Source organism: Trichoderma breve, chromosome 3, assembly GCF_028502605.1.
Source record: "Trichoderma breve strain T069 chromosome 3, whole genome shotgun sequence".
NCBI lineage: Eukaryota > Fungi > Ascomycota > Sordariomycetes > Hypocreales > Hypocreaceae > Trichoderma > Trichoderma breve.
In genome coordinates this window covers 4,241,791-4,266,573 of record NC_079234.1, presented here as the reverse complement: position 1 = coordinate 4,266,573, position 24,783 = coordinate 4,241,791, and the positions used below count along the sequence as shown (strand labels likewise).

General features: G+C 47.8%; 6 protein-coding genes across 6 annotated transcripts; 3 read left to right on the top strand and 3 right to left on the bottom strand.

Annotated features, from left to right (window-relative positions):
- Positions 1–56: 56 nt before the first annotated feature.
- Positions 57–2,719, top strand: T069G_05708 (fungal specific transcription factor domain-containing protein; the record flags this gene model as incomplete). Its single annotated transcript, XM_056172918.1, has 7 exons — positions 57–469; positions 553–747; positions 808–952; positions 1,013–1,431; positions 1,510–2,050; positions 2,109–2,182; positions 2,236–2,719. The coding sequence occupies 7 exons, from the start codon at positions 57–59 to the stop codon at positions 2,717–2,719; spliced, it is 2,271 nt and encodes a 756-aa protein (XP_056029776.1).
- A 1,068-nt stretch (positions 2,720–3,787) lies between these two features.
- Positions 3,788–10,114, top strand: T069G_05707 (ankyrin repeats (3 copies) domain-containing protein; the record flags this gene model as incomplete). Its single annotated transcript, XM_056172917.1, has 2 exons — positions 3,788–9,173; positions 9,234–10,114. The coding sequence occupies 2 exons, from the start codon at positions 3,788–3,790 to the stop codon at positions 10,112–10,114; spliced, it is 6,267 nt and encodes a 2,088-aa protein (XP_056029775.1).
- Positions 10,115–13,293: 3,179 nt separating this feature from the next.
- On the bottom strand, positions 13,294–14,544 carry T069G_05706 (serine aminopeptidase, s33 domain-containing protein; the record flags this gene model as incomplete). Its single annotated transcript, XM_056172916.1, has 3 exons — positions 13,294–13,508; positions 13,566–14,280; positions 14,344–14,544. 3 exons carry the CDS (start codon positions 14,542–14,544, stop codon positions 13,294–13,296), a joined length of 1,131 nt encoding a protein of 376 aa, XP_056029774.1.
- Positions 14,545–18,560: 4,016 nt separating this feature from the next.
- Positions 18,561–19,125, bottom strand: T069G_05705 (uncharacterized protein; the record flags this gene model as incomplete). Its single annotated transcript, XM_056172915.1, has 2 exons — positions 18,561–18,997; positions 19,053–19,125. 2 exons carry the CDS (start codon positions 19,123–19,125, stop codon positions 18,561–18,563), a joined length of 510 nt encoding a protein of 169 aa, XP_056029773.1.
- Positions 19,126–19,867: 742 nt separating this feature from the next.
- T069G_05704 (uncharacterized protein) lies at positions 19,868–20,883 on the top strand (the record flags this gene model as incomplete). The annotated part of the gene is made up of 5 exons (XM_056172914.1): positions 19,868–20,120; positions 20,175–20,300; positions 20,360–20,484; positions 20,544–20,628; positions 20,684–20,883. 5 exons carry the CDS (start codon positions 19,868–19,870, stop codon positions 20,881–20,883), a joined length of 789 nt encoding a protein of 262 aa, XP_056029772.1.
- Positions 20,884–22,061: 1,178 nt separating this feature from the next.
- T069G_05703 (uncharacterized protein) lies at positions 22,062–23,048 on the bottom strand (the record flags this gene model as incomplete). The annotated part of the gene is made up of 1 exon (XM_056172913.1): positions 22,062–23,048. One exon carries the CDS (start codon positions 23,046–23,048, stop codon positions 22,062–22,064), a length of 987 nt encoding a protein of 328 aa, XP_056029771.1.
- Positions 23,049–24,783: the final 1,735 nt, after the last annotated feature.

Here is a 24,783-nt window from a genome sequence, read left to right as displayed (position 1 = left end):
CCATTCAGCGCATTTCTCACCAGGGTTTTCCGGATTAGGTCAAATGCGACAAAACCATGCCAGAGTGTCGAAATTGTCTTCGCCTGGGAGTCAGATGTCCTGGGTTTAGCCCGCAGAGCGAGTTCATCTCGCGCAAAGAGATGCAAAAGTCGGCAGACGACATCTTCAGGGCTGCTGGCGTTGAAAAGAGAAGGGTGGGGTCCTGCGAAGAATGCCGGTCATCCAAGCATCGCTGCACCAAGACTCGGCCGTCGTGTCGCCGATGCATCCTGCGCCATCTGCCTTGTGTCTATCCTTCAAAGCCGGATAAGCAGCAAGAGCGCGAATCCTCTACTCAACCCGCCAGCTCTGTCGCAAGCTCTACGGCTGCTGCTGCGGGGCTCACCTCAACTATCTCAGTTCAACCCCTGGAATCCGGCCAATGGACAAATCCCGCACTTTTGCACGCCTTTGGTGTGAATATTGAGAGGTAAATGAGGATATCCAATGAGAGCTCTCTTTCAGAGCTCAGATGATCGTCGCCGCAACCTCATTAACTAATGTCCTTTCAAGTTTGTGCACAGATACTCTACCAAAGGATCATGGTCTTCGACTTCGCCTGGTTAATGCTTTCTTCGACCGATCTCACCACCTTCGTTGTCTGACTTTTGTTCATCAACCTTCCTTCATGCAGTCGCTCGAGTCGGCCAGTGTAGCTCAGGATTATGGAGAGCCATTGCTCTATGCTATGTGCGCCCTTGGCGCTAGGTGAGCAATTACCTTTCGTGCTGCATATAAGAGGCAACCTAATCAACTATCCGGCCCTAGACACATCTACTTTGATGCGACGTTCACCCTGGATAGCCCCGATCGCGACTTGCTTCCAAGCGTAATCCCTGGGCAAGCATGGGCTGAGAGGGCGAGAAAGGAGATCTTAGGAGAGATGCATGCTCCCACAGTCCAAAATCTCATGGTAAGGCTCACTCGAGCATTTATTGGTCGCCTATTCCGCTAAAACTAACTTGTCTGATAGACAGTAGCCCTTCTCTGCGAATATGGGCTTCGTGAAGACCAGCATGCTTTGGTCTTCATTTTGCTGGCTTTTCTGCATCGCGCCATACGGTTACTGAGCTTGGATTCGCCACGTCCCCTTCCCAACCATCCCACAACAGCTCAGATGATGCAACGAGAAATAGAAAACCGCATCGTCTGGGCCAGCTTCGTCATTGATAGCCTTGCTGCTAATGGCGTTGAAAAAAACATGTGTTGGAAAGATCACATACCAAGCATTCCCCTGCCTTGTTCCGACGATTGCTTTAATACATCTCAGCTTTCCGCACCGAGGCACTATCTTTTGCAGATTGAAGACTCGGGAATGCAGACCGCCATTTCGGAGCTAGACTTGTCGGCACTATTGGTTGTGGTTGTGCGATTGAGAACAAAAGTAATGCAGTAAGTTGTTATTTCGCTTCTGACAAGCTTTTCCGCTTCTGTTCCGTCCATAGCTAACGACTCACCCCCCTCATTTAGACTCATTCGCGTTGCCGACCCTGGCATGCGCATCTGGGAGCCGTCGTCGCAATTCGTCACAATCATTGATCAACTTATCGCTCTGTACAATAATATGCCAGAACGATATTATTTAACGGAAGCTAATCTATACGTGCTCAAAGATAAAGGAATGCTTGGGGGTGTCTTTGCTCTACATCTCTTTATCCACGCCGTCATCTTCGATCTCACCCGCATTTCACTAGCCGGCTTCAGCTTCCCGCTGGCACCAGCCTTCAAGAACTCCCCAGTTGAATTCCGCGCACACTGCCAAAGTTTATGCCGCTTCCATGCTAGCCAAGTTTCCGATATCATCCGCACTGGATTGAGCTTCAATCGGGGTGCTTTCGACGACCTCTTTTGCCCCGATGCGACCATTGAATCGACCAAAGTACAGATTATCTTCGCTGCCACTGTGGACCAATCCCCCCAGACTTTGCAGGTCACCAGAGATAATATCATTAGCAACTTGAACTTTCTTTTGACCATCCATAATCGTGGAAAAGAGGCACCGACGCAGTTTGTGAGCTTTGATCGGCCAATTGATGTATTCGCTATACGAGTCGCTAACAGCAAACCAGATTCGTGGCATTATTCCGCTATGCCATCTCTTTGGCTTTCGAGATATTGCAGAGCGATATCAGGAAACACTTGGGTTCGTTGTTAACCTCTGATATTTTCCAGTACATGCTGTTGACTGATATCCAGCCTTAGCATACCGATCGATCCGGCTGAAGTCACAGGATCAGCCGATGATCACCACCTTGTAGCATTAGCCTCCTTCCGACGAGGGAGAGTGCAGCTTCAAGAATCTCAAGCGACGGGAAGTGCCAAGACGATGTCTTCAGGAAACGACAACAAATCACCGTTAATCCACGCAAGTCAAAGCGTCATCTATGAAGAGGCTGTGGACAGGGGTAGCGGCGGTGATTTTACAAGTTCGCTGCCAATCCTAAGGCCAACGTACCCCCCGATCGAGGTAGCACCTGAACTTTTGAGCCAAAGCTTGGCTCAAAGGAATCCCCTTCAGATTATGCCATCTGCAGGCGTCATGGTGCAAAATGGAGCCATTTTGCAGCCTTCAGTCGACGACTACATTAAAACAGCAGATGAAATGTCGACATATCTGACATGGGGAATGACTGAAATCCCCCATTGGATGAACCTGCCTGATCCAATGCCCCCGGGGTGAGGAACGGGTGTCTGCTAATTTTAATACCTTCAACAAAATGACTCATGTACTTCAGGGACTCACACTTTTAATCCAACTGGTTGTGAATAAAGGGTAGAAGAGGAGAAGTTACATTGCAGCGGCCTACTATTGCGAAACAAAGAATAGTCGGAATCTAAGGCTGCTATGTGTGACATCGACCAGGATCTCTCGAGCAAAGCACCTCAAGGGTACACTCTTATCACAGTAAAGCACCACAGGCCTGTTCTCATGGTTACAGCAGCGACTTGTGCGCGGGACTTCCTGTTGAAGCAGTGAGATTGGCTGCAGAATCAATATCCTTTGTTGTGAAGACTAGCGGCGAGCCTTGGCGTGGAGATGAGGCTCAGGCGATACTGGACGAAGTAATGTGCGGCAGGCAAGATATGAATGCCATGTCCTCAAAAGTCCTTGGCCAAAAATGAATCCCACTGTTCACTGCGCTCTGCAGAGGTAGATCAATCCCATGAATGGGTAGAAAAAGAGGTTGAACTTGATAGGTGGGCGAGGGGGATTCAATAGCCTGTCCATCTTGATATTTTTACTCAAATGCAATATTGTGATATTGTAGTTCAAAACTGAGTCATTCAAATGGTCAACATGACATAATTGAGCCTGATATCGTGTTTATATACCATTTCACTATATAAAACCGCATGTAGTCTTGAAAGCTATTTTTCGTTGTGTAAAGAGGAGAGAGGAGACCCAATGTAGTCTCTCCGACTCCGTATCCACATTACATGGAGGGATATCACAACTGATCCCCCCCAAGGCTCTACAGGCACCAAATCCGCGACAAGAAACGCCATCTTCCTTCTCATTTACAATTTAGCCCGTGATAGCCAATTTGAATACCAACTACGGCATCACATCACGGTATGACTCAACGGCCACCAGCCTGGAGAGTCGAGACCGAATTAGGAAAAGACCGAGACGCTGCTGCAAGTTGCACATGCCAACCAACACCCCAAAACCACGAAGATAAAATGGTCGCTGTTGCCGCCGCGTTTCTCGTTTGAATCAGATGCTCTATGCTGCATCACAGTCACCATGGCTGGTGTTGATACTGATCCAGATCAGACATTCGAAATTGTAGAGCGAGATGCAGTGCCCGCGCCTGCACCACAGCCAAACGACTCACACGAACAACGGATCCGCAGCCTAGAGAAATGGCTCCAACCAACCGACTTTCTCTCTCCAGGGAGTGAGTTCATGAAACATTTACACTCATATGTACCTGGAACTGGCGGATGGATCCACAAGTCGCCTGTCTTTCGCACTTGGACCAATGTCGACGCCAGCTCTGACCAAGATCATGTTGGTGGCTCGTGTCTCCATGTCCGGGGAGTTGCTGGCAGCGGAAAGTCTGTCTTTGCAGCTAGTACAGTGCGCCAATTGCAAGAATCCGGCAACATTGTTCTCTTCTTCTTCTTTCGCCAGATTGTCGACAAGAATCACAGCGCCAACTATCTCGTGCGCGACTTTACTGCGCAACTGCTTCCTCATTGCCCTGCTTTGGTAACCACTTTGACGGCTATATCTCAGGATCATGCCATCAGCCGCAATGAAAACAGCTTGGTATGGCCTGCTCTCGTTGAAGCTCTTACCAAGAGCATCTCAAAGAATGTGTACTGCGTTGTAGACGCTCTAGATGAGATGGATGATGGTGACTTTGAGGGCATGACGAGTCGTCTTATTGAGCTGGGCGCCGTTGTGCCTGAAAAAGTCAAGGTTATGATGACGAGCAGGCCGCTGCCCAAGATTGAACAGGCTTTTAACAACCGGGGAATCGTCCGGTTGAAGCTCGACCCAGCCCTGCTTTTCCCAGATGTGGCACGTTATGTTGACGCTAGGATGGCCAAGCTGGAGCCTCCGTTAAGCGACGACAAGAACGAGCTGATCAAACAGACCATCTGTGAACGAGCCAACGGACTCTTTCTTCACGCCAGACTTATTGCGGATAATTTAGCCGAAGGCTTACGGGATGGGCATATCACTGAAGAGACTCTGCCTGGCAGCCTGGATCGTCTTCCACGAACACTTCAAGAGGTGTATGAAAACATGTTAAAAGAACATGCTTATCGGAGCGGAGTCACAGCGGAGCAACAAGCCAAGGTTCTTACGTGTGTAACACATGCGAGCCGACCGTTACGATTGATTGAGCTTGGATCTCTGCTCTCTAACATGCTACACATAAGCCTCGGACAGGGAAAGGACTTGGTGCGGCGGAGCTGCGGGAGGCTATTGGAGCTCCTGGAAGATGAGAGCGTGAGCGTTATTCACCATTCGTTCACCGAGTTTTTGCACGATGCCACGAGAAAGAAAGATGCTGCTGCTTTCCCTGCCTTGGATGACATAGCTTCACATGAGATGCTTGCAGTGCTGATGCTGGAATATCTCGACGGCTGTCCGCATTTCGACGCCACTATCGATGACGACAGAGAGGAGGAGGAGGAGGAGGTGAACTACGACGACTATGATTGGCGAGGCAAAGAGAGAGAGAGAAGGGAAGATATCGCAACCAAATTGCGAGAGACACATCCCCTAGTCTCCTACGCTGCTGAAAATTTGGCATTTCATCTTAAAAATGCATCAGTGCAGCCGCTGGCTATTGCTCGAGAAGCTCTGACTCGCTATTTGAGCCCCGGGAAGCCAGCATTTGAGACGTGGATGCTGATGAATTGGCGTGACCGACTATCTGCCTCTTTTACCGTCTTCCACCTCGCTGCTGCTGTTCACCCCGAACTTGCCATGCCACTGGCGGTAGTCAAGCTGTTTGAGGAGAACGAGCCGACACTTCTTGACGCTCGTGACTCAGATGGCCGTACTCCATTATCCTACGCTGCCGAGAATGGCCATGATGAAATTGCCCAGTTTCTGCTTGCTAAAGGTGCAGAAGCGGAGTCGGGCGGTAATGATGGCCAAACGCCTCTGCACAGGGCGGCATTGAGTGGTAATTCGGGAGTTGTTCGACTTTTGTTAGCCGCTGGTGTTGACCCCATGATTAAAACACACCCAGTTCTCAGAGAATACGACAATTATGAAGGGTACTTCATAGATTATTCGGAGGAGCAAGCGGAGAGTCGGAGGAAGACTGCTTTGTCCTTTGCCTTCCGAGGCGACAATCCCGAGGTTGTCCAGGCGTTTTTGCCCTTCATCCCACCAGACTCTGTGAATAAATACTTTCACCAGGTCAATGAAGTGGAGAATGTAGAGGCCATCCTAAACACAGGCAAAGTCGATATTGACTGCTTCCAGAACGGGCAAACAAGGCTATATAGGGCAACCAAGTCACACAAGCTGGATTTAGTCAAGCTACTCCTCAAGCATGGTGCAGACCCGAACAGGAGATGTTCTCGGAAGCGGTCTTGGGACTACAATGGCGAAATCACTCTGCAAGTTGATAACGAACGAGGACCAACACCTCTTCATGCGTTTTCTTCTCCAGATGATAGGATCATCTTTATGAAGGATGACGTGAAGGAGGCGGAAGAATGTGCCCGAGTGCTCATAGAAGCTGGTGCAGATGTGAACGCCACAATGGAACGGGACTATTCTCGCGGTGGTAAGAATCTGACACCTCTCCATCTCGCTGTGCAGAAGACTACCACAACATTTGGATACTGGGGTTCATTGGACAAGTCTGAAGAGATTCTCGCCAAAGTGCTCCTCGCAGCAGGCGCGGATCCTAACGCCCGGACGGACAAAGGAAACACACCTATGCACATCGCTAACCCAGAGAAGCCCCAGCTACTTGATATGCTCGTTGAACATGGAGCAGATCTTAACGCCATGAATGCGTCGGGAAGAACGCCTTTACTCGAGATTATAACCAATATGGGCCCTTCTTCGTCCGCTTTTGACCTGTTGAAGCCGGATGTCCATACATTCAACAAGCTCGTGGATCTCGGGGCTGATGTAAACGCTACAGACCAAAACGGGGATAATTTATTTCACCACGTTATGAGTAGCATTGGGTTCTTTTCCGACAAGGAATTTTTGCCTCTAGTCAGGCGACTTTTACACTCGGGCGTGGACCTGAATCAGCGTAATCGGAAGGGTCATCCGCCTCTGTGGAAATATAATCTGCCTTCTCCTACGGACAGTGACGAGGAACTTCTCCGTGTGCTTGTGGAAGCGGGCATGGATATGAACGCATGTGATGAAGAGAAAGGCGAGACTATTCTATGGGTCATCGGCAGGAGATTCCAAAAGAACCTCAGCACCATGCAAATGTTTATCCGTCTGGGCGCTGACCCCAAGGTATCCGCCAAAGATGGCAGAACTCTATTGCACGATGCGGCGAAAGAAAAACAGGACGCCAGTTGGTTTCGCTATTTGATCTCGGTAGGCGCAAAGCCAGAGGTGCTCGACTCTAGAGGAGACACGCTCATTCACTCGATGCTTCGCTCAACTCCCGAGGATTATAAACTTCCTGAGATAATGCAAGTTCTGGTCGAGGCTGGTGTTTCACCGCTTGCAAAAAATAAAAATGGCCAGACGGCGCTTCATGTGGTGCAGAGCTTGAAGGCCCTGGAATATGTGCTTAAAAGCCCCCTTTTCAAGGGGCTGAATCTCAATGAGCAGGATGTGAACGGCTTTACCCCCTTACACAACGCTATAGCTTTTGGAGATACAGCTATTGGAAGTCTTATTCGTGCTGGAGCTGATCCAACTATCCTCGCGGCGGATAATCTCTCTCTGCTGCATCTTGCCTCTCGTACGGGGGCTTCTTCCATCGTCAACCTTCTCCTGTCAGAGTACCGCTGTCGAGGTGTGCTTGAGAAATACGTGAATCTTTTAGGCGAGGGTATGGCACCACTGCATTACGCTTGTTCTTTTGGACGGCCAGAGAGTGTCTGGGAGCTACTCCGCAACGGTGCAGATCCTTGGCTGTTAGATGTCGAAGGCCTTACGCCGCTGCATGCCCTGGCTGAGTTTGAACCTTTCGAAGGTGCATGGAACTCGCCCCGAACAGGAACTCGCACAGCGGATATTGTTGTAATGTTGCAGCAAGCTGGAGTCGACTTAACCATCGAGGCAGTCGTTGAAGAAGACGACGGGACAACCAAGACTGTAACTCCCCTGGATGTGGCGGTAGAGAACAAGTGCTGGGATATGGTACGCGCGCTGGTTACACGCGGCGTCAAAGTCCGAGACAGCTACACACAGTCCCCAGAGTTCATTTCGGCCACAGATAAATACAAAGCAGCCCAAAATGTTCGTAGTATCTCAGTTACATTGCCCAGCCGACAGCATTTTACCATGTGGCGAGGCCGATGGGCAGTCTATGAAAAAGATCGTCCTATCAACAGAGAAAAGCTATACATAGCTGACGGACAGACCATATTGGATACACAAGCCAGCGGGCCGACTGGACTTGACAAGCTAGACCTCTTGAGGTGTGCTCTTGATGACGGAGATTACGACAGTATCAAGGAGTACGCATTGCTAGGTGGAGACGTGTTTGTACTGGACGAGTATAAGGATAATACTCTCCTCCATTTACTCGTTAAGGGGGGATATACAGACCTACTCGAGTATTTCGCCGACCAAGTGCCTCTTTATGAAGCCCAAGACGGAGTCCAAGCGGACGATGAAAGTTGCGGCACTCTTCTTGGTACAGTCTGCGAACGGGAACTCCCATCTTTAAACATTATACAGTTCCTCGTTGACAAAATTGGTGTTGATGTCAATGCTGTCTATAACCGACGAGGATATTGTTACAAGTTAAAAAGAGCCACCGCATTACACATCCTGGCGAGCGGTCACCACTTTTGGCAGATTGAGGCACTTGAATACCTTCTCTCAAAAGGGGCAAACATCGAAGCGCGAAACAAAGACGGTATGACACCGCTGTTGGCGGCTCTGGATCATAGTTGGCCGGATGGTTACTGGCGAGAAGAGACGGTTCGCGTACTGGTGAAGCATGGAGCCAATGTAAATGCGACTATTCAGCCGACGGAAGACGAGTATGGGCGGCGTAGCCGCAACAGTGGCCTCTCAGCACTGGAGATATCGGACCAGGCAGGGATCACAAGGCTCTTGCTCGAGAACGGAGCAGATGCAAAGTGTGTTACGGGACTCATAGCCCGTATAGTAGCGAGACGGAACGATCCAGATACGATCAAGGTGCTGCTAGAGGCTGGTTTGGATCCGAACGAACTACCAGCATCTGGCAAGGATGGAGAGGACGACAGACAAGGGGCAGAAAATGTGCGATATGCGCTCCACGAGGTATCTCGACCGTCAACTAGGTCCCATCCAGAGGCAGATTTCTATTCGCGAAACCGGGCAACGATAGAGTTGCTGCTCTTGCACGGCGCCGATCCATTTGCACTGTACCCGGACGGAAGGTCTCTACTCCATACTGTCGTCGAGGAACAGGGTCAACTAGACAGCTTCCTCCCTCGACTCTCACAAACAGATGTCAACCGTAAGAACCAGCATGGACGCACCCTTCTAATTTCGGCTTGTGTTCCGACTGTCCCTGTAGGAGAACCAACATACCGCGAAGAGAAACCACCACTCGCGAGCATCGTGCCTGATTCCATCCTTGGTCTGTTAAAGCACGGGGCTGACGCCCTCGTTGTTGATGACGAGGGACGTACACCGCTGCATTGGCTCTGTACGCTTCCCGGTAAATACGATAAGAAGCAACGGCAGGCTTTTATCACGCTGGTTGAACACGGTCCAGCCGCTGTCAACATGGTCGACAAGCAAGGCCGCAAGCCTCTTCATTTGGCACTCGCGGTGTATGGGGATCGTCTCCAAGAATCTCTATTTGCAATCAAGCACCTCATATCCGCAGGCTCTGATATAAGTGAACCGGATCTCGTAACGGGTAACTCGACGCTACACCAGCTCGCACCTCGTCTCGTAGGCCACGCCAGAAGAGCTGCCAAAGCCACCTCACTCTTCCGCAAGTTTTCTGCCAGCCTCGATATCAACGCACGGAACGTCTTAGGCGAGACTCCAGTCATGCGTTTCACAGCTGCTGGATGGGAAGGCACACGCGACCCCAAGGGAAAAATCTCACATCCAAGATATGCCATTGCTAATGACGTGATGCACGCGACGGCTCTGGGCGTCTTTGTCGATTTAGGTGCAGACTTGATGGCTGTGGACGCACGAGGGCAGACGCTGCTGCATATAACGGCGAGGCGGGAGCTTCCGAGTAGTAGCTCGGATTGGGATCAGCGTGAGGATCTGAAGGGTGCATTTCAGAAGTTGATGGAGCTTGGTGTTGATCCGCGGAGAGAGGATGCTGAGTTGAGGACGGCTATTGACATTGCTGTTGCGAGGAAGTTGCGTGATGTTATACAGTTGTTCAGGGAGAAGAAGGAGGAGAAGAATGTGGAAGAGAGCGATGGTTAGAGCAGTAAGAGCGTTAACGTTTTGGTTTGGATAATTTATGTATACTGTAGGTAGGCTGGAACTTGGCTATATGCAACTTTCCGCTAATGATATTGTTTTGAAGTCCAATTTTAATCTACCAACCAACTCTATCCTTGTGCATAAACTACCTTCGCAAGAGACTTACATAAACAGTGGAATAGTAGATTCTTCTACACTCTATACTCATATTCGCGGAATGAGCGCTAATGCCTCAATAGGAGAAGAGAATGAAGCTATCGGACGGATCGTACTATCACACTAACCATTATCTATTGCCGAGAGATATGTGAAAGCAACTTTAGGAAAGTCCTTGCCCCCTAGTTACAAGCCTCTTTTATCTATTTGCTACATTCGCCCCGATTCCGTAAAACTATTCAAATTCATCTGTCCAGCAACACATAAAATCCCATTACCCTCTCAATCCTATTACCCATAACTCTCAACGTCAATTCAAGTGATGGCTTAGCAAGGTTATAACAAGCAAGCTAAACAATATTGGCAGCGTCTACCACGTCACACTCGCCAACTACCGGGCTAACGTTCTGTGGCTCTGGTTCCATATTCTGTAGATCAATGCCATCAGCGACTTCATCGATTGAAGAACTCCCGTGCTCACTATTATCATCCATATTCTCTTCCTTCCCCTCCCAAGATCGAAGAAGGGCGTTCCATAATGTTGGTACTGAAGTGAATGCCGCAACTATAAGTGCCATAAGCTGGCTTGATGATGAGATGTTGGCCGTAGATAGATCGATATTGTTGGCTTGAATTGTCATTTCTGTCCAAACTATGCTGGATACCCAAGCAATAACACCGAAAATTAAACATATATTCCTCAAGAGGTAGGAAGCCTTATGCCTAGGAATGTTGAGAGGCGTTTCTTTATAAAACCAGTTGGGTGTGTCCAAAAATTCGCAAAAAGGGCCGACTACCCACTTCTTTACCGTATTAAATGCAGTAGGCTCATCTTTATGGATCCGTCCAGGCTTGAAAAAGAATCCGAGTAGACGCTTGAAATACAGGTCCAAAAAATTATAGATGAGGGAGATGATCAGTAATATTGATAGGATGCAACCCGTCTTGAGAAAGTTAACCCAATCCTCATTATACAGATCAAAATTGCCATAGAAATTTATTTTGGTTGCGCAGTTTTCGTGATAACCTCGCCGTATGGCCCCGAAATAGAGCCAAGCTTGCGTTACTGAAAGGGTCAATAAAAGGAGAAGTGTCCAAGCTATGTTGATGTAGCCTACACCCATGACCGACTGGTGTAACGTTCTCCAGAAGATTTCTTCATTTGCTCCAGGTTTCGGCGTGATGCGGAAAAAAAATAACCCAAATAGTGAACGAAGATCAAGCGGCTGCAGTCCTAACATGATACGTTAACGAGATTAAGACATATTTCTTTTCCCATATTCTCCTGGTTGTTAAATTCCAAAAAAAAAAAAAAAAAGACGGCGGTTTTATACTCACTCATATCTTTCCATACTGGTTCCAAAACAAAAATGCAAGTGATCAAATTACAGACCCACAACATGACTTGCAATAGCGCGATAATAATCCAGAATTCAAGATAAACAAAACCCTTACGGGGAATTTCTTTCAGAAAGTTGAGTACAATAGCTGTTGCAATTGAATTTGAACCAATACGCTGGGTGTATAATCCATCAGGTGATGAGATTAGATGTGCAAGGACCGCGGTGAGGGACTGGAGATAGATGGAGACTCGGATACCAATGCCATAGATGTCGTTATCGCCAACGAGATCACAGGATTCGGAGTCCTGATAGTATGTATAAGACGCCACGGGGTTTGGAAAGAGTACAAGAGTTATAGCAAGAAGTGTGAAAGCGTGATGGTCTAATGACAGGTTGATTAATATAGAGGTTTCTCATTTTGGCGAGGCACTACTCACACATGGCAGATACGATTTAATAGAATGATATGAGAAAATGATAGCAAATGTAAATATCTTACGATTTAGAAAACTACATTCAGCGTGGCTTCTTGGATTATATATAGCTTTGTGATCTAGTAGTTGACGCCGTTATCTTGATACCCTGCTCTGCAACGACACCACCCCTTACTTTTGCCTCATTGTACAAGAGATGTTGGTGGCTGTTCATTTCATACAAGAATTCCGGCTTAAAGCAGCGCATTTTGAAGTGTTGAGGCTATGAAGTCTTTGTATAACCCGTTCTGCTTCGCCCCAGAGGAAACCAGATGCCATATATTGCTTCTCCTTTCGCCTCTATACCACAGCAGTCATATAATTAGCAAGCATAAACGCGCGGCAATGCAAGTACCCAAATTGAAACAAGAAGCCTACATATTTAGTTACGAACTGATGAGTTGTTACTTGTACTGGCTTCTTTGTCTGAAACTTGTGTGACGGGATCATTATCGTCGTGACACCCATCATATATTCACGATTATCGCGATGACACCCCCTAAACTTCCGTCCCGCATTTCGTACGACTTACCGGCAAGAGACTAATCATAACCATTGGATAGATTTCATCCGAAAAGACTAATCCATGTAAGCTTAAATATAGTCGTGGAACCTTTACATGAGGGCGTCATACAGACGCGACTAAGCGCTAGGTCGTTGAGCTTGTCAAACTACCAGTGCGTTTTACGGTACCTCTGGGCGTCTCTTGCTCAAGTATCCAGGCAAACACGCGCCAAGTAAGTTGTTCTTTTGTCTGACGAATATTTTCTCTGCTGCCGAAACTCGTTTTTGTGCAGGACGAAGTAAAAGCCACTGCCCAGGAGACCCGTGAATATCACAGCTTCTGCTTGATATTATTCTCTTCTCAAAAGCACATCGCTATTTATCTAACGATAATAACACTTTTCCAGAAGACTTTTAGTGCATGATTCGGCTCCTTGGGTTCGGCTATTTATCGAGCTTTTCATAGCATATTATTTCATTGCGACATATACTCTGTAACTAATCATGTAAATACCCAGCTCACATACGAGCGCTTTAGTACGCTCAGTTGAAAGTAACATAAATTATGCAAGAATGGATGAATATCACATTCCGATGTATCTAGTGAAGTTTCTTCTAGTATCTAATCTATTATCATTATAGAGCGGTGCGAATAGAGTCGGTCGCATTCTCTGACCTCCCAATTCTTATCTAATGCTTTCCTTTACAAAGAAGATTTAAGAAAGTCGAATATGGAGTTGTATGCGAGCTTGTGCGAGTACCCCAAGTTGAGGCCGTGGCCACCTCCAGGAATGACGCTTGCCTTGAAGCTCGAAGCGTGGGGAAAGAAAGGCTTGGAGAAGGAGATGAGATCGGGGAAAGTTCCCTGAATAGTGGTCGTGTCCGAGCAGTTGCCACCGCAAAAAGGCACGTCCTCATCTGTGGCCACAGCTGTTAGTAGCGATTTCAAACATGCAGAGAGATGGAAACACCTACTTCCTGTGACGATGAGCAGGTGGCCCTTGAATGAGTTGACCGCGCCGGTGCCAGCGCCGATGGTAAGTATCTCGCCAGGGGCAGCGGCTTGGCCGTTTTCAGTGGCATATGTGAGTAGCTTAGGATCGAAGTCATGGGGAGCAAAGAACTGAATATTGACGCCAGTACTTGACGGCACCGTAATGTAGCCAACGGGGTACTTAGCAGCTTGGCAAGGGACCTCCTTTACAGGCTTGAAATTGCCGCCGAGGGCGAAGCCGGCGAGGAAGTTTGGGTTCTGGCTGAAGCCGGTCAAGATGGCAGCATCGCTAAAGGTCGGGTTGGCATTGACGAAGTTATAGGTTATGGCAGAGCCAAAGGAATGGCCAGCGTGGACAAATTTGCTGAATTTAGCGTTGATGCCCTTCACAGAGCCTTTGCGAAGCAGTGTTGAGAGCTCTGTGAGAGCAGCAACCTCAAGGAACTGCTGGATCTCATTGATTGGGTTGCCCTTGGAGGAAGCGCCAACACCGAGACGGTCCCAGGTAAAGGTCGAGAAACCATGCTCGTCGACGGCTTCGGCAACGTAGCTATAGTTGTAGTGGTCATAGGGGTAGTCCCAGTAGCTGCGGTCAAATCCAACGCCGTGTGTCAATATCTGAAGGGTTTTACCCGGGCCATGGTCTGGCTGGCAGTAGGTGGCTGCGATATTGTAATGGCCGCTGACAGTTTTATACTTGTAAAGGGGGGATTCTTAGCACCATCAGGGCTTTCTTGAATAAGGGAGGCGTTATCTTACTCCTGTTAGGTATTTATCGGTGGTATTAACACCTGGCCGAACAAAGTCAAGAAAGAAGTTGGTGACATCAAGCTCTGATACAAGAGCTGGAAGGTCGAAGACGGCGTTTCGAGCTGAGATAGAAATTGGAATAGTGAGGTCGTGGCATTTTCGAGCCGCAACGGCTGTGGCAAAAGCCACGAGTGCCACTGATTTGAACATGATATCTCAAGAGGAAAGTGTGGGGATAGTAGTATTGGATGGTGAGAATGATGCTTGTGAATGAGACATTACATTTTGGTTGGAACCCCAGTAGGCTTATATATTCTATCATTGTTGGAACTCTCCTGTGTCTTCTTTATTATTTTGTATATACTATTATCAACCAGATCGGCTCGGTTCCAATTCAGCGCCCGACCGTCATACGTATATTCGTTTCTTTCAGAAATTGTCATCTTGTGCTCCACAGAGATCGATTCTCCAGGGAGACTTGTGGCTTGATTGCTGCTTGTGGTTAGCCTCCAATGTTCACCGATTCAAACACCTGTGTCTACATAATGCAGGGGTAAATGTCTCAAAATGACGTGTTCGTAGTTTACAACAAAGACGATTCTGCGAATCAAGTTCCCACCGTTCCGAGCTTCCTCGGGCCGTCCGTAAGAAGAGCGTAACTGTCAGCAAGGGTGGATCTCTTCCGATCCTTCTGTCGGTCGTCGGGCGGCAGGATTCTAGAAGACAATGCCGGAAGTTATTGAGTACTACTCTTATTTTAGACAATGCCACAAGCAATATTCGTCTGTATTTTCCAATTATTCTACTCCGTGTTCGTCCGTGTTTGTTCGTGTTCCGCTGGTGCTTTCCCCTTGCATATTAACGCCCGGAGTTGTTTTACGAGACGACCCTTGCATGCCTTACTCGGCATTGTTCCCCACTTATTATTCCAAATTCCAAATCAATGAGCTAATACGCTTGACGATGAAGCCTTCAGCTTTGGCTATTCATGTCGAGTGCTTACTCCCTAATTAGTACCATGAGCAATTACCTTTTTCCAACTATTTGTCAGGACACGATTTTATCCATGCCTACGCATCATTCTTGACCCCCACGAAGAGTTATAGGCAAAGCTTTCCGAATATTTGACCTTGGATTCCGAGGATGCGAATTAGGAGACAGCAGCAGTTGTAAATAGATTGGCCAACTAGCACGGGTGACAGCTCTGTGGCCTGATAAAGAAAGAAATTATGAACTATCAGACTGAAACCAGCCAGGTAGCCGTTATAGAGAAAACATTCTTGACCAGATCTCAGAATAAACAAGTCATGATATAAGTAGCTATCATTACTCTCGTCGGTCAAGACTTATTGTAATTCACCATCTGTATTACTGCTAAAATGTATGTACTATCTACGCCTTACTGGCTTATTATCATCTCAATCCGTACACGTACGAGTATGCAAGTAGTAATTGGGTGTTCCATATTTTCTCCACCGTTATGTCTAACGAGTTGGGGTCGGCCTCGGCTGAAAACTGTGAGCTTTATCCAACATTAGGTCTGCTACCTTGGTCAGCAACGAGGGTGCAGTAATTTCCGCTTTTGACAGTAGAAGTGGCGCACGTTCCATCCGGATTCTTCTATAGAGTGAGATCAGTCAGAGAGCGAGAGAAACAAGTCCTGTTGCGAAAGTAGAACAGAGCGTGGACGTCGATGTTGGGTTATACTTTGCAAAGTTTTGTGCTGTGATGCTACATCTGATAGCTAGACGAGCGCACGAGTCGCCCAACTTGATGAGAATATACGTACAGACTGCGGCTAACACTGCAACAGGGCTCTTCATCAAGAAGTCGACTTCAGACCACGACTTCATACTAGGTATCAGATTCTTGTTTGGAAACGGTGGATTTACTGACTTTATATTATTGAAGAATGCCTGACATCTTACATGGTACCAGGTTCAGAGTTAACGCGTATGATAACGTAGAGCGCAGCATAAGAACAAAACATCACTCGTTCAAACTGCTCCTAACAATATCTGACAATATCCTGGACTTGAATCAGTGACTTATCTTATAGTGAATCCACATACGTCCACTCCCTAAGTATAGACTACCTGATTCTAAACTCAGAATATAATCATTGATACTCGCGATTATTACTTAAGAGCCATACGGTGGCCCGGCAGCAACATACAAGATAACAGCAATCTTGTCAATCCACCCGGTTGGCTGCACGCATGTTAGCCAGAAGAATCGCATAACCTTGTTGGGTCCACCATGAGTCGCAATTTCCTCTATCAGAACGAGTGTATACCCTGGTTGCTATTACTACTGCTTCTACATATCAATAGGTGATGATTATAGACAATATTAACTCGTTAAAAGTAACTAACGGGTCCGTGATTTCCGTTACAATACCTAATTGGATCATTTCAGCACGCCACACCAACAAACCTACGCACCAACATACCTATGTACGTGTCTTCATTTTCACGCTTAAATACACTAATACCTGTGCCGATTTCGGACATGCACCGCTGGTGTCACGTATGCATTTAGGCGCTTCTTCCTCTCCTTTGCAGCCCACAACTCACCAGCTCGCTGCAACAAACAAGTGTTCACAATGACTCGGCTCCTCTCATACCTTATTACTTTCGTGACAGTACTTGCCACGATCAGCTTCCTCATTAATCAGTCAAAGGTATCAATGCCGACCATTAAGGAACGGGAGCAACCCGAAATAAGAATAGATGTGGTTGGAGGTTGTTCATGTGATGACAAAGAAGAGAAGAAGTTCAGAACCAGGTTCGGTAGGGGCCCAGGCGTTTCGGTCAGGGGATGGCCATCCAAGGGCGGCATATATATATTGGAACGATGCTTCAACATCGGACTGGACTTTCTCAAACTGGACAGATTTCATGATACGCCTCAACTACCTCCACCTGACCCTGACGCCATAGCTGAAGAAGAGGCGCACTGCAACCGGAGTAAGTATGATGGGATATTTCTAGTTGTTTAAGAGTTCATACATGTTCTTTTCTCTTTTTCCTGAGCACCGGAATCTCGTAAATTCGAAAAAACGTTCGGTTACCATTGAGTTCTTTCACAACCTTCTTTGAGATTAATGGGAGATGCTAATTTGAATATGTAGCGAGGCAACTAGGTGCCAGCTGGTGGAAGAGTGAAAGCGACTGGAACATGAGGCAAATTGAACGAACTGTCGACCCACGTATGGAAAAACCTTTCATCAAAGTTGGATAGCCTGTCGGAGGTGGAGTCTGGGTTCTCAATATAACTGAAGATGAGGCCATCACAAGAGGTGTCGGTATCATTGACAATGCTTCTGATATGGAACATCGGAGCCGATTGATTGAACAACTAGGAGGCGTCTTCTTTGAAAATCCGAAAGATTGGTTAGACTTGGATCTACCTTGAGGGCAAAACTGCATAGGCCAGAGGATATAGCCTTGAGTCAACTTTGACTAACTAGAAAAATAAGTCAACCCATCTTGGCTTCTTGTAACTAGCGTGCTACAACCCTGGGGAGCAAGTCGCCTATGTCAACAGCCACCTGTCTCTTTGTCATCATAGTCTAAAATTGCATCAGCACTGGCGATGATTTACTGTTGAAGCTAAGAGTTGATTAAAGGGTATTAGTTACACATGGTTTAAAACTAAATAAATGATAAGTTAACAAATCCAAAATAGCTGAGCTTCTAGAAGTAACGATTTTGACTTTAGCCGTAAGTAGATATATTTCTATTAATTGAAATGGGTCGTTTAATTTGGTTTGTACTTCATCTATTCAGTTGTTTCCGAAGAATCTGATTAGTTGACAACTTACTTCGGGCAGAGCTCTAACCTCTTCGGTGCGTGTTGATATTCTCCGACCCCCGCCAAGTTACCAATGCCTGCAAAACCTCTGCAAGCATCATTTGTTCTTATGAAGCGCATGCTCATCTTATGGAGCTTTAAATAGTACTTCAACTTGGTTATTCTAGGCTTTCTCACCGCTACGTCTTGGCGAAAGTCACATACCCCCTTAGAACCACAGGAGCTGACTAGATGCTGTCAATGGTAATAGACAGATTATCGTTATCTTTCACAATGCAACTATCTGCTCATCAAGATTGTGTTAATTCTCTTTTAAAACATTATCTATGCCTGTCTAACAACTAGGAGACAGTATCTTTTGGGCGAATGTTATTACGTCTGATGATTCGGCGACTTATATAGTAGCAATTTTAAGCAAAGATCTCCGCAGCATCAACACCCTGAGGCGTTGGGGCATTGCGAGCGAAAATCTCAGCAGTGTCGACACCTTCAGGAGTAGGGGCATTACGAGCGAGGATCTCGGCAGTATCAACCCCCTGAGGCGTAGGAGCATTGCGAGCAAAGATTTCAGCTGTGTCAACTCCCTTGGGAGTAGGAGCATCGCGGGCAAAGATCTCGGCGGTATCTACACCCTTGGGTGTAGGTGCATTGCGAGCAAAGATTTCGGCAGTATCAACGCCTTTAGGAGTAGGGGTGTTACGAGCGAAGATCTCGGCGGTATCAACACCCTTGGGAGTTGGGGCCCCATTTCGGGCAAAGATCTCAGCAGTGTCGACACCATTAGGCGTCGGCGCATTCCGAGCAAAGATCTCGGCGGTGTCAACACCTTGAGGAGTAGGAGCCTTCACTGTGTCGTACAATGTTAACACTGCCAAACATTACAGAGTCTCTGTTTTTGTTACCTGGAATAGGGTTTGCCACGGCAGAGCCAACAAGAGCGGCAAGAACCGCGATTGAGATGTTGGAGAAAAACATTTTGGAGTTGACGTTTAGAAGTTGGCACTGTTCGAACAACGATATGTGGAGTTGCAACAAAGCGAAAAGAAGAGGTGAAAGGACAGTGATGGTTTCTGAGATGAGAAGATTGTGATTGTTTCTGAGATGAGATGGTCTGATGTTTACGAGATGAGCTCATTCTTATACTTGTAGAGTTGAGTGATGCCCGCAATTCTTGAGTTGTTGAAGCTAAAGCAACAGAGTCGAATCATTATGCTACAAAATTAGCATCTTCATTCACCGAAAATCTCATTGTAACATCGTTTCCCTTCCCATGTCAACACCATTGTAACGCGAATGTTGATATGAGCGGTGAGTTCTTGATTTGACGATCTAATACTACTTTCACCATTGCGTGGAATGGAGCAATCTCGGAGCTTACTCAGACCGCGCGAATGAGGCATCGTTAGATGCACGACTCGCTAGCCCATCAAGGTTTGAAGACATATTAACAAAACAACCGCCCAAATGTTACAAGTCATTCAAGGATCCGACCTCCGGAGATGCATTAGCGCACCGATTTCCCTTGAATCTGACACAGATCCATGTTACCTTGGGAGTTCTAGATTGCGATCGGGCACCAGCCGTGGTTCCGCTCATCCATACGCATACTCTCATTAGACAAACAAGATACCAAAACCCGGACCGCATACTCCAACTTTCTTGTCTGTTGTCTCTCTCTTCTGTTCAACTTTTGGTAGTTATTCGCTGTGCTTTCACAATGGCCGTTTCCTTTTCTCGACTCTCAATGAGTGACAGCTCATCGGTGAACGACGAGTCTGATCGACTTATGGAGAAAGGCGGTTCGGTGGAATCACTCTCGCCACCCACAAGACATAATGTGACGAAGATCTTCACCTGTGGAAGGTTGTACTCTCTCTTCCTTCACATAGTATGTATTGGCTTGATAGTTGCGCTTTGGATGAGCCGTCAACAAAGCTCTTACGCCGCTGCTCTTCGCGGACGTAGTTGGTGTAAGTCTATACAACCACGACTTGTTTAAAACTCAAAAGCTTACCATGAATTAGCTCCTGCTACGAAACATGTCGAATACGAAGTCAATGAAGACCATCCCATGGACTATCACGGTGTTAATAAGTATGCTGGTCCTCCAAACGCAGCTCAAGACGCAGCGTGGGACGCCTTGATAAGACGTACGCATTCATCATTCAGCGGAGAAAAGAATGCTTGACACCTACTAACAGAACCATAGCCGTCTATTTCAACGCGAGTGTCGAAGAGTTAAAAAGGGCGGGAGAGTCATTCGAGAACATTGCAGAGTTGACTGGTGGCGGCTATCCCGCGAGCCTCGGCGCCTATCACCAGCTGCACTGCGTGGTAATTTTCTTCTCTTCTAATCGACTTCTTTGAATCATATAGACTGACATGAGCTACAGAGACAGCTTCGCTTCTGGATTTACCGCGACTACTACTATCCTAACCTCACCAAGGCAGAGGATGAATACCTCCACACCCATCTCGGTACGTAGACGCCGTCCTATACTCTTGACTCATATACCAACCTTCCAACACACAGATCACTGCACAGAAACTCTACGACTGGCCATCATGTGTCATGGCGATACGGGGATGTACTCGTTCTCCTGGATGGATCCCAAAGCACCTAAGCCAATGGCGCAGACAAGCTCAAAGTTGGCCTATGTAAAATGGAGCTCAATTGAAGACTATGCCCGTAGTAGAATGATTCCAACACATCCTTCTCTAATCCACCCATAAGGTGGTTTGGAGTAGCCAAAAAGTGTTGATGCTGGCAAATTTCCAATGGTGTTGTATTTGTGCAAGAGAGCAATACTCGGTAAAAACGGTGTCTTGTGTCTAGTGTTGTAAAGCACCACATAATATGTATATTATTAATTGTATCATTTTACACACTTCTTAACAGCTACTTATATAATATAGAGTATGGGTTTAAGTATATGGTACGTAGCTTCCAGGCATGTGTATAAGAGGAAAGGGGGAGGAGAGACAGCAACATAATATCACGACGCAGTAATACCCACGGTGAGAAACGGTTGTTCATAGTAATCTATTACTCTGTTCATGTAATTTTCGTGTAGAGAACAAATTCTAGATTCATTGTGTCTTGTTTGTGCCGCTTATTGTAGAGTTCTATCGCCTTTTTAACAGAACTTCACGTATGCGGTATTAGCTGACTTACATGCAGTTTGAGACCACTACGTTTTCTTCTCTTGTGGGGCCTAGCAGCTGTATAAAAGACAGCAAAGCGACATACCAGATGTTAATCTCTGTTCATCACTCTTCAAATTAACTACACAACTGGCTTTTACAAGCCCCGTGATTTGACATTCGCATTTGACTTCAATCGTATGTCGTACTTCCGGGTAGGCCAAAGTTAGGAGGGCCTTGAATACTTCTATCACCCACTGACTGTACAGAGTCCTCAGCATCTTTACACCATATCAATGGCTCATATATCGCTCCAAGTGTTTAGGAGTATACAATCTGCTCGTGAAATTATAACTTCACTTTTAGTGATAAACAATAATTGAAAGGTAATAATAATGAATTAACGCGCGCGTAACAGCGACGCATAATTGACTAAACAACTACTTGAACAAGTTCATTATCATCTAAGCGAGAAGAACAAGAACAAAAATGCACCGTCGCTCATCCCATGCAGGGAACGCAAACTGCCGTCGTGGATCTGCTGGTACACCACTCGCTATGCAGGCTGTAGTATACAATATCTATCCCGATCCTCGAAAACCCGATCCCACCCGAAAACGAAGTAGAAAAAAAAAAAAACGCCGAGAGAAAAAGAATCATGCCAGGTTTGTGTGATGGACCAGTCTGAGGTGAGGCTCTCCCACCTGTCCAGTTTCCAAATCCCGGCGGAGCACGGGGGGATCCTAAGCAGACCTGCTGCGAGTCGATCAACCCAGCATGATCCAAGTCTCTGACGTTGGGTTGTTTGCGTTCTCCACAATCTCCGTCTGAGACGGCACATCATCGTCAAGCTCGCTGTCGGTAAAGCAATCGTAATCAGAGAGGTCAAGCATCAGCTCTGGGGGTTGAGATGTCTCGACGTCAAATGTTGGATTTGACGCGTTCTGCCCGTAGACGATTCTCAGAGGAGGGAAGGCCTCACTCATCTCTGAGTCATCAGCCGCTGAATGCCGAGCTGTTGAAGCGTTTGCCTTGGTGCTGCACTCGCCAACGTCGGTATAAGATAGAACGAGGGCTGCAGGCTTAGCCTTCTTGGACTTGCGACCCCGCTTCGCAGGACGAATGGTATACACCGGGGCCTCGTGTTGGATGCTGTTGAGGTTGAAGATTTCCTCAGGGCGCTGCTCGTCGCCGTCGTAGAGAAGACCCTGTTGGTAAAGCTCCGCGATCTGCGCATCTTCACTTTCGGGGGAAGCGCGGAGGTGAACTTTGCCCTTGGCGGTGCTAGCAACCCGGAAAGCCTCCTCACGTTCCAGGCTGGGCCGTCTGACAAGACGAGGAACGTCACTGGGGAGCGGAATCTCGCTGCGAGCAAGATCCCGACCTTCCTGCTCTTCGTTTCGAGGTGATACGGTGGGAGCGCGGGTCTCACGCTTGCCCTGCTGCTCACGAATACCGTGTAAGAGGTAGCGAAGGTCCCTCTCGACGTCTACTTGAAGAGGGCGCGGAGCCTCGGAAGAGCCGCCATCCTTCCGCCGAGCCTCCCACGCACCGGAGAGGTAGGAACAGTCGGGGTATCCCTGGTAGGAGAACTGATGGTAGATGGCATGGCTTTTCGACTCCATCAAGCGCTTCGCAGTAGACTTGACCAGGTAATTGGTACCACGACGCCGGAGGACGCCGCGCTTGGACTGGACATGGCGACGCTTGGCGGCGGGGGATGAAAATGACTTGTGATCCATGATGGCATCCATGATGGCTTTATGTAGGTATGCGATTGTTGTAGTGGACAGATGAGAGAGAGAAGCGTCGAAGCTGGTCGGATGGTAACAGAAGACGATCGAATGCGAAGATGTCACGGACGACCGGTATAGGGCGTAGGAAGAAGTGATGAACTGTCGAAAGGGGTGCCATGTCAGTCGAGATGGGAAAGACTAACACGATCCAAGGCAGGGGATCACTTACCAGGGCGTGTACTAAGCACGAAGGGGTACGTAGATTACAAACGAAGCAAACGACACGCAGTGAAGCAGTGACGGTTTGTTATAGAAGGCGCACTCAAAGGAATAAGGCGCGCCCAAAGGAGGGATTGGTTCGTGTTTGCCTTTTTGAAGAAGAAGCTCAAAGAGCCGTGTAGAAGCAGCAAAGAAGACAAAGAAAGGCTTCTAGCAGGCCACCCCCGGCCCAGCAGACAATCTTATATCAGTTGCCGTCTTGCTGATATCATGTCCTACTCGACTGGGCGATGGCATGCTGATTGGCCCTGGGAAGAGTCATCTGGCCGCGCCTGGACGAGCGCATGACGTGACTCACTCTATTCCAAGGATTGGCCGGACTGGTGGCGCAGTTGGCCAAACAGAGAGGGCCTCGGGAAAAGGGGCTGTTGGCTGGAAGCGGAAGAGCGCCATTGCGAGGCTGACGGGAAGGATGGCGCACGAGTAGCAGTACTTGGTCGCGTACTCATACTCGTACAGTACGGTTATGCTTGTGCCTTTGTGCCTAGGTGAAAGAAGGTGTGGACGATGATGAATAGGTGTGTCACCGGTAAGAATACGGGGCAGAATAGGAGGCAGACACCGGAAGAGGAAAGCGGCGTGAGGCCTGCATGCATGGGAAGTGCGGAGTACAGGGAACGGGGTGGATACTGCCAGGTACCAACGTATCTCCCACGTCATATCAGAGGAGAGGTGCTGAGTACCTGGGGTCCCGTGGTACAGCGGCGATGCGCCACGTACTGATACTTGTTATCAATAGCGCCCAAGGTAGCTGTTCGGTAACATTAGTCGACGTTTCCAGCGGCGTGGGATTGGGACATGCAGCCCCTTTGCCCAATGCCAGTGTCATCATTACCATTACAGTGCACTCCAGCTGTAATGCATCTTGCTGGAACAGGTTCTGTAGAGTAAGCGGTACAACTCCTCCGGACCCTTATCCGCTTCCGAGATCATGAACAGCTTCCATTTCACCAAGGCACTGATGCTTATCTTTACTCAGCGGTAAATACAACTACATGTATGCATCTCCCAACCTCGGGCAGACATTGGTACCAAATGTACATGCAGAGGGAGCACAAAGCCATAGCCGGGGCTATCAGCTCAGGATGCTTCCCCGGAGCCTAAAATGGCCGGCTGCGTTTGGGCCGATGCCGCGCGCCTCACATGGGGGCGAACAGCCGCTATCAGTGGCTTACTGCCAGGCGACCCTTGGTTATCTGTGGCTTGAATGGGTTGTTTGTCTGTCTCACAATGACAGCCTAGCTCCAGCTATCATTAGGGGCTCTCCAGGCTACAGTGGCCCACGAGAGTCATCATAGCCACGAGACCAGCGCTTCGAACTCGATCCCGAGGCTCTGCGCCAACTCGCGTACCATGTGAACAAGACAAGAGGCAGACAGACATTTCAAATGATTCTAGCAACAAAGGCAATATTACGGGGTATAGACTTTGGCTGTGGGGGGGATGGGCAGGATAGTATCAAAGGGGGCCGAGA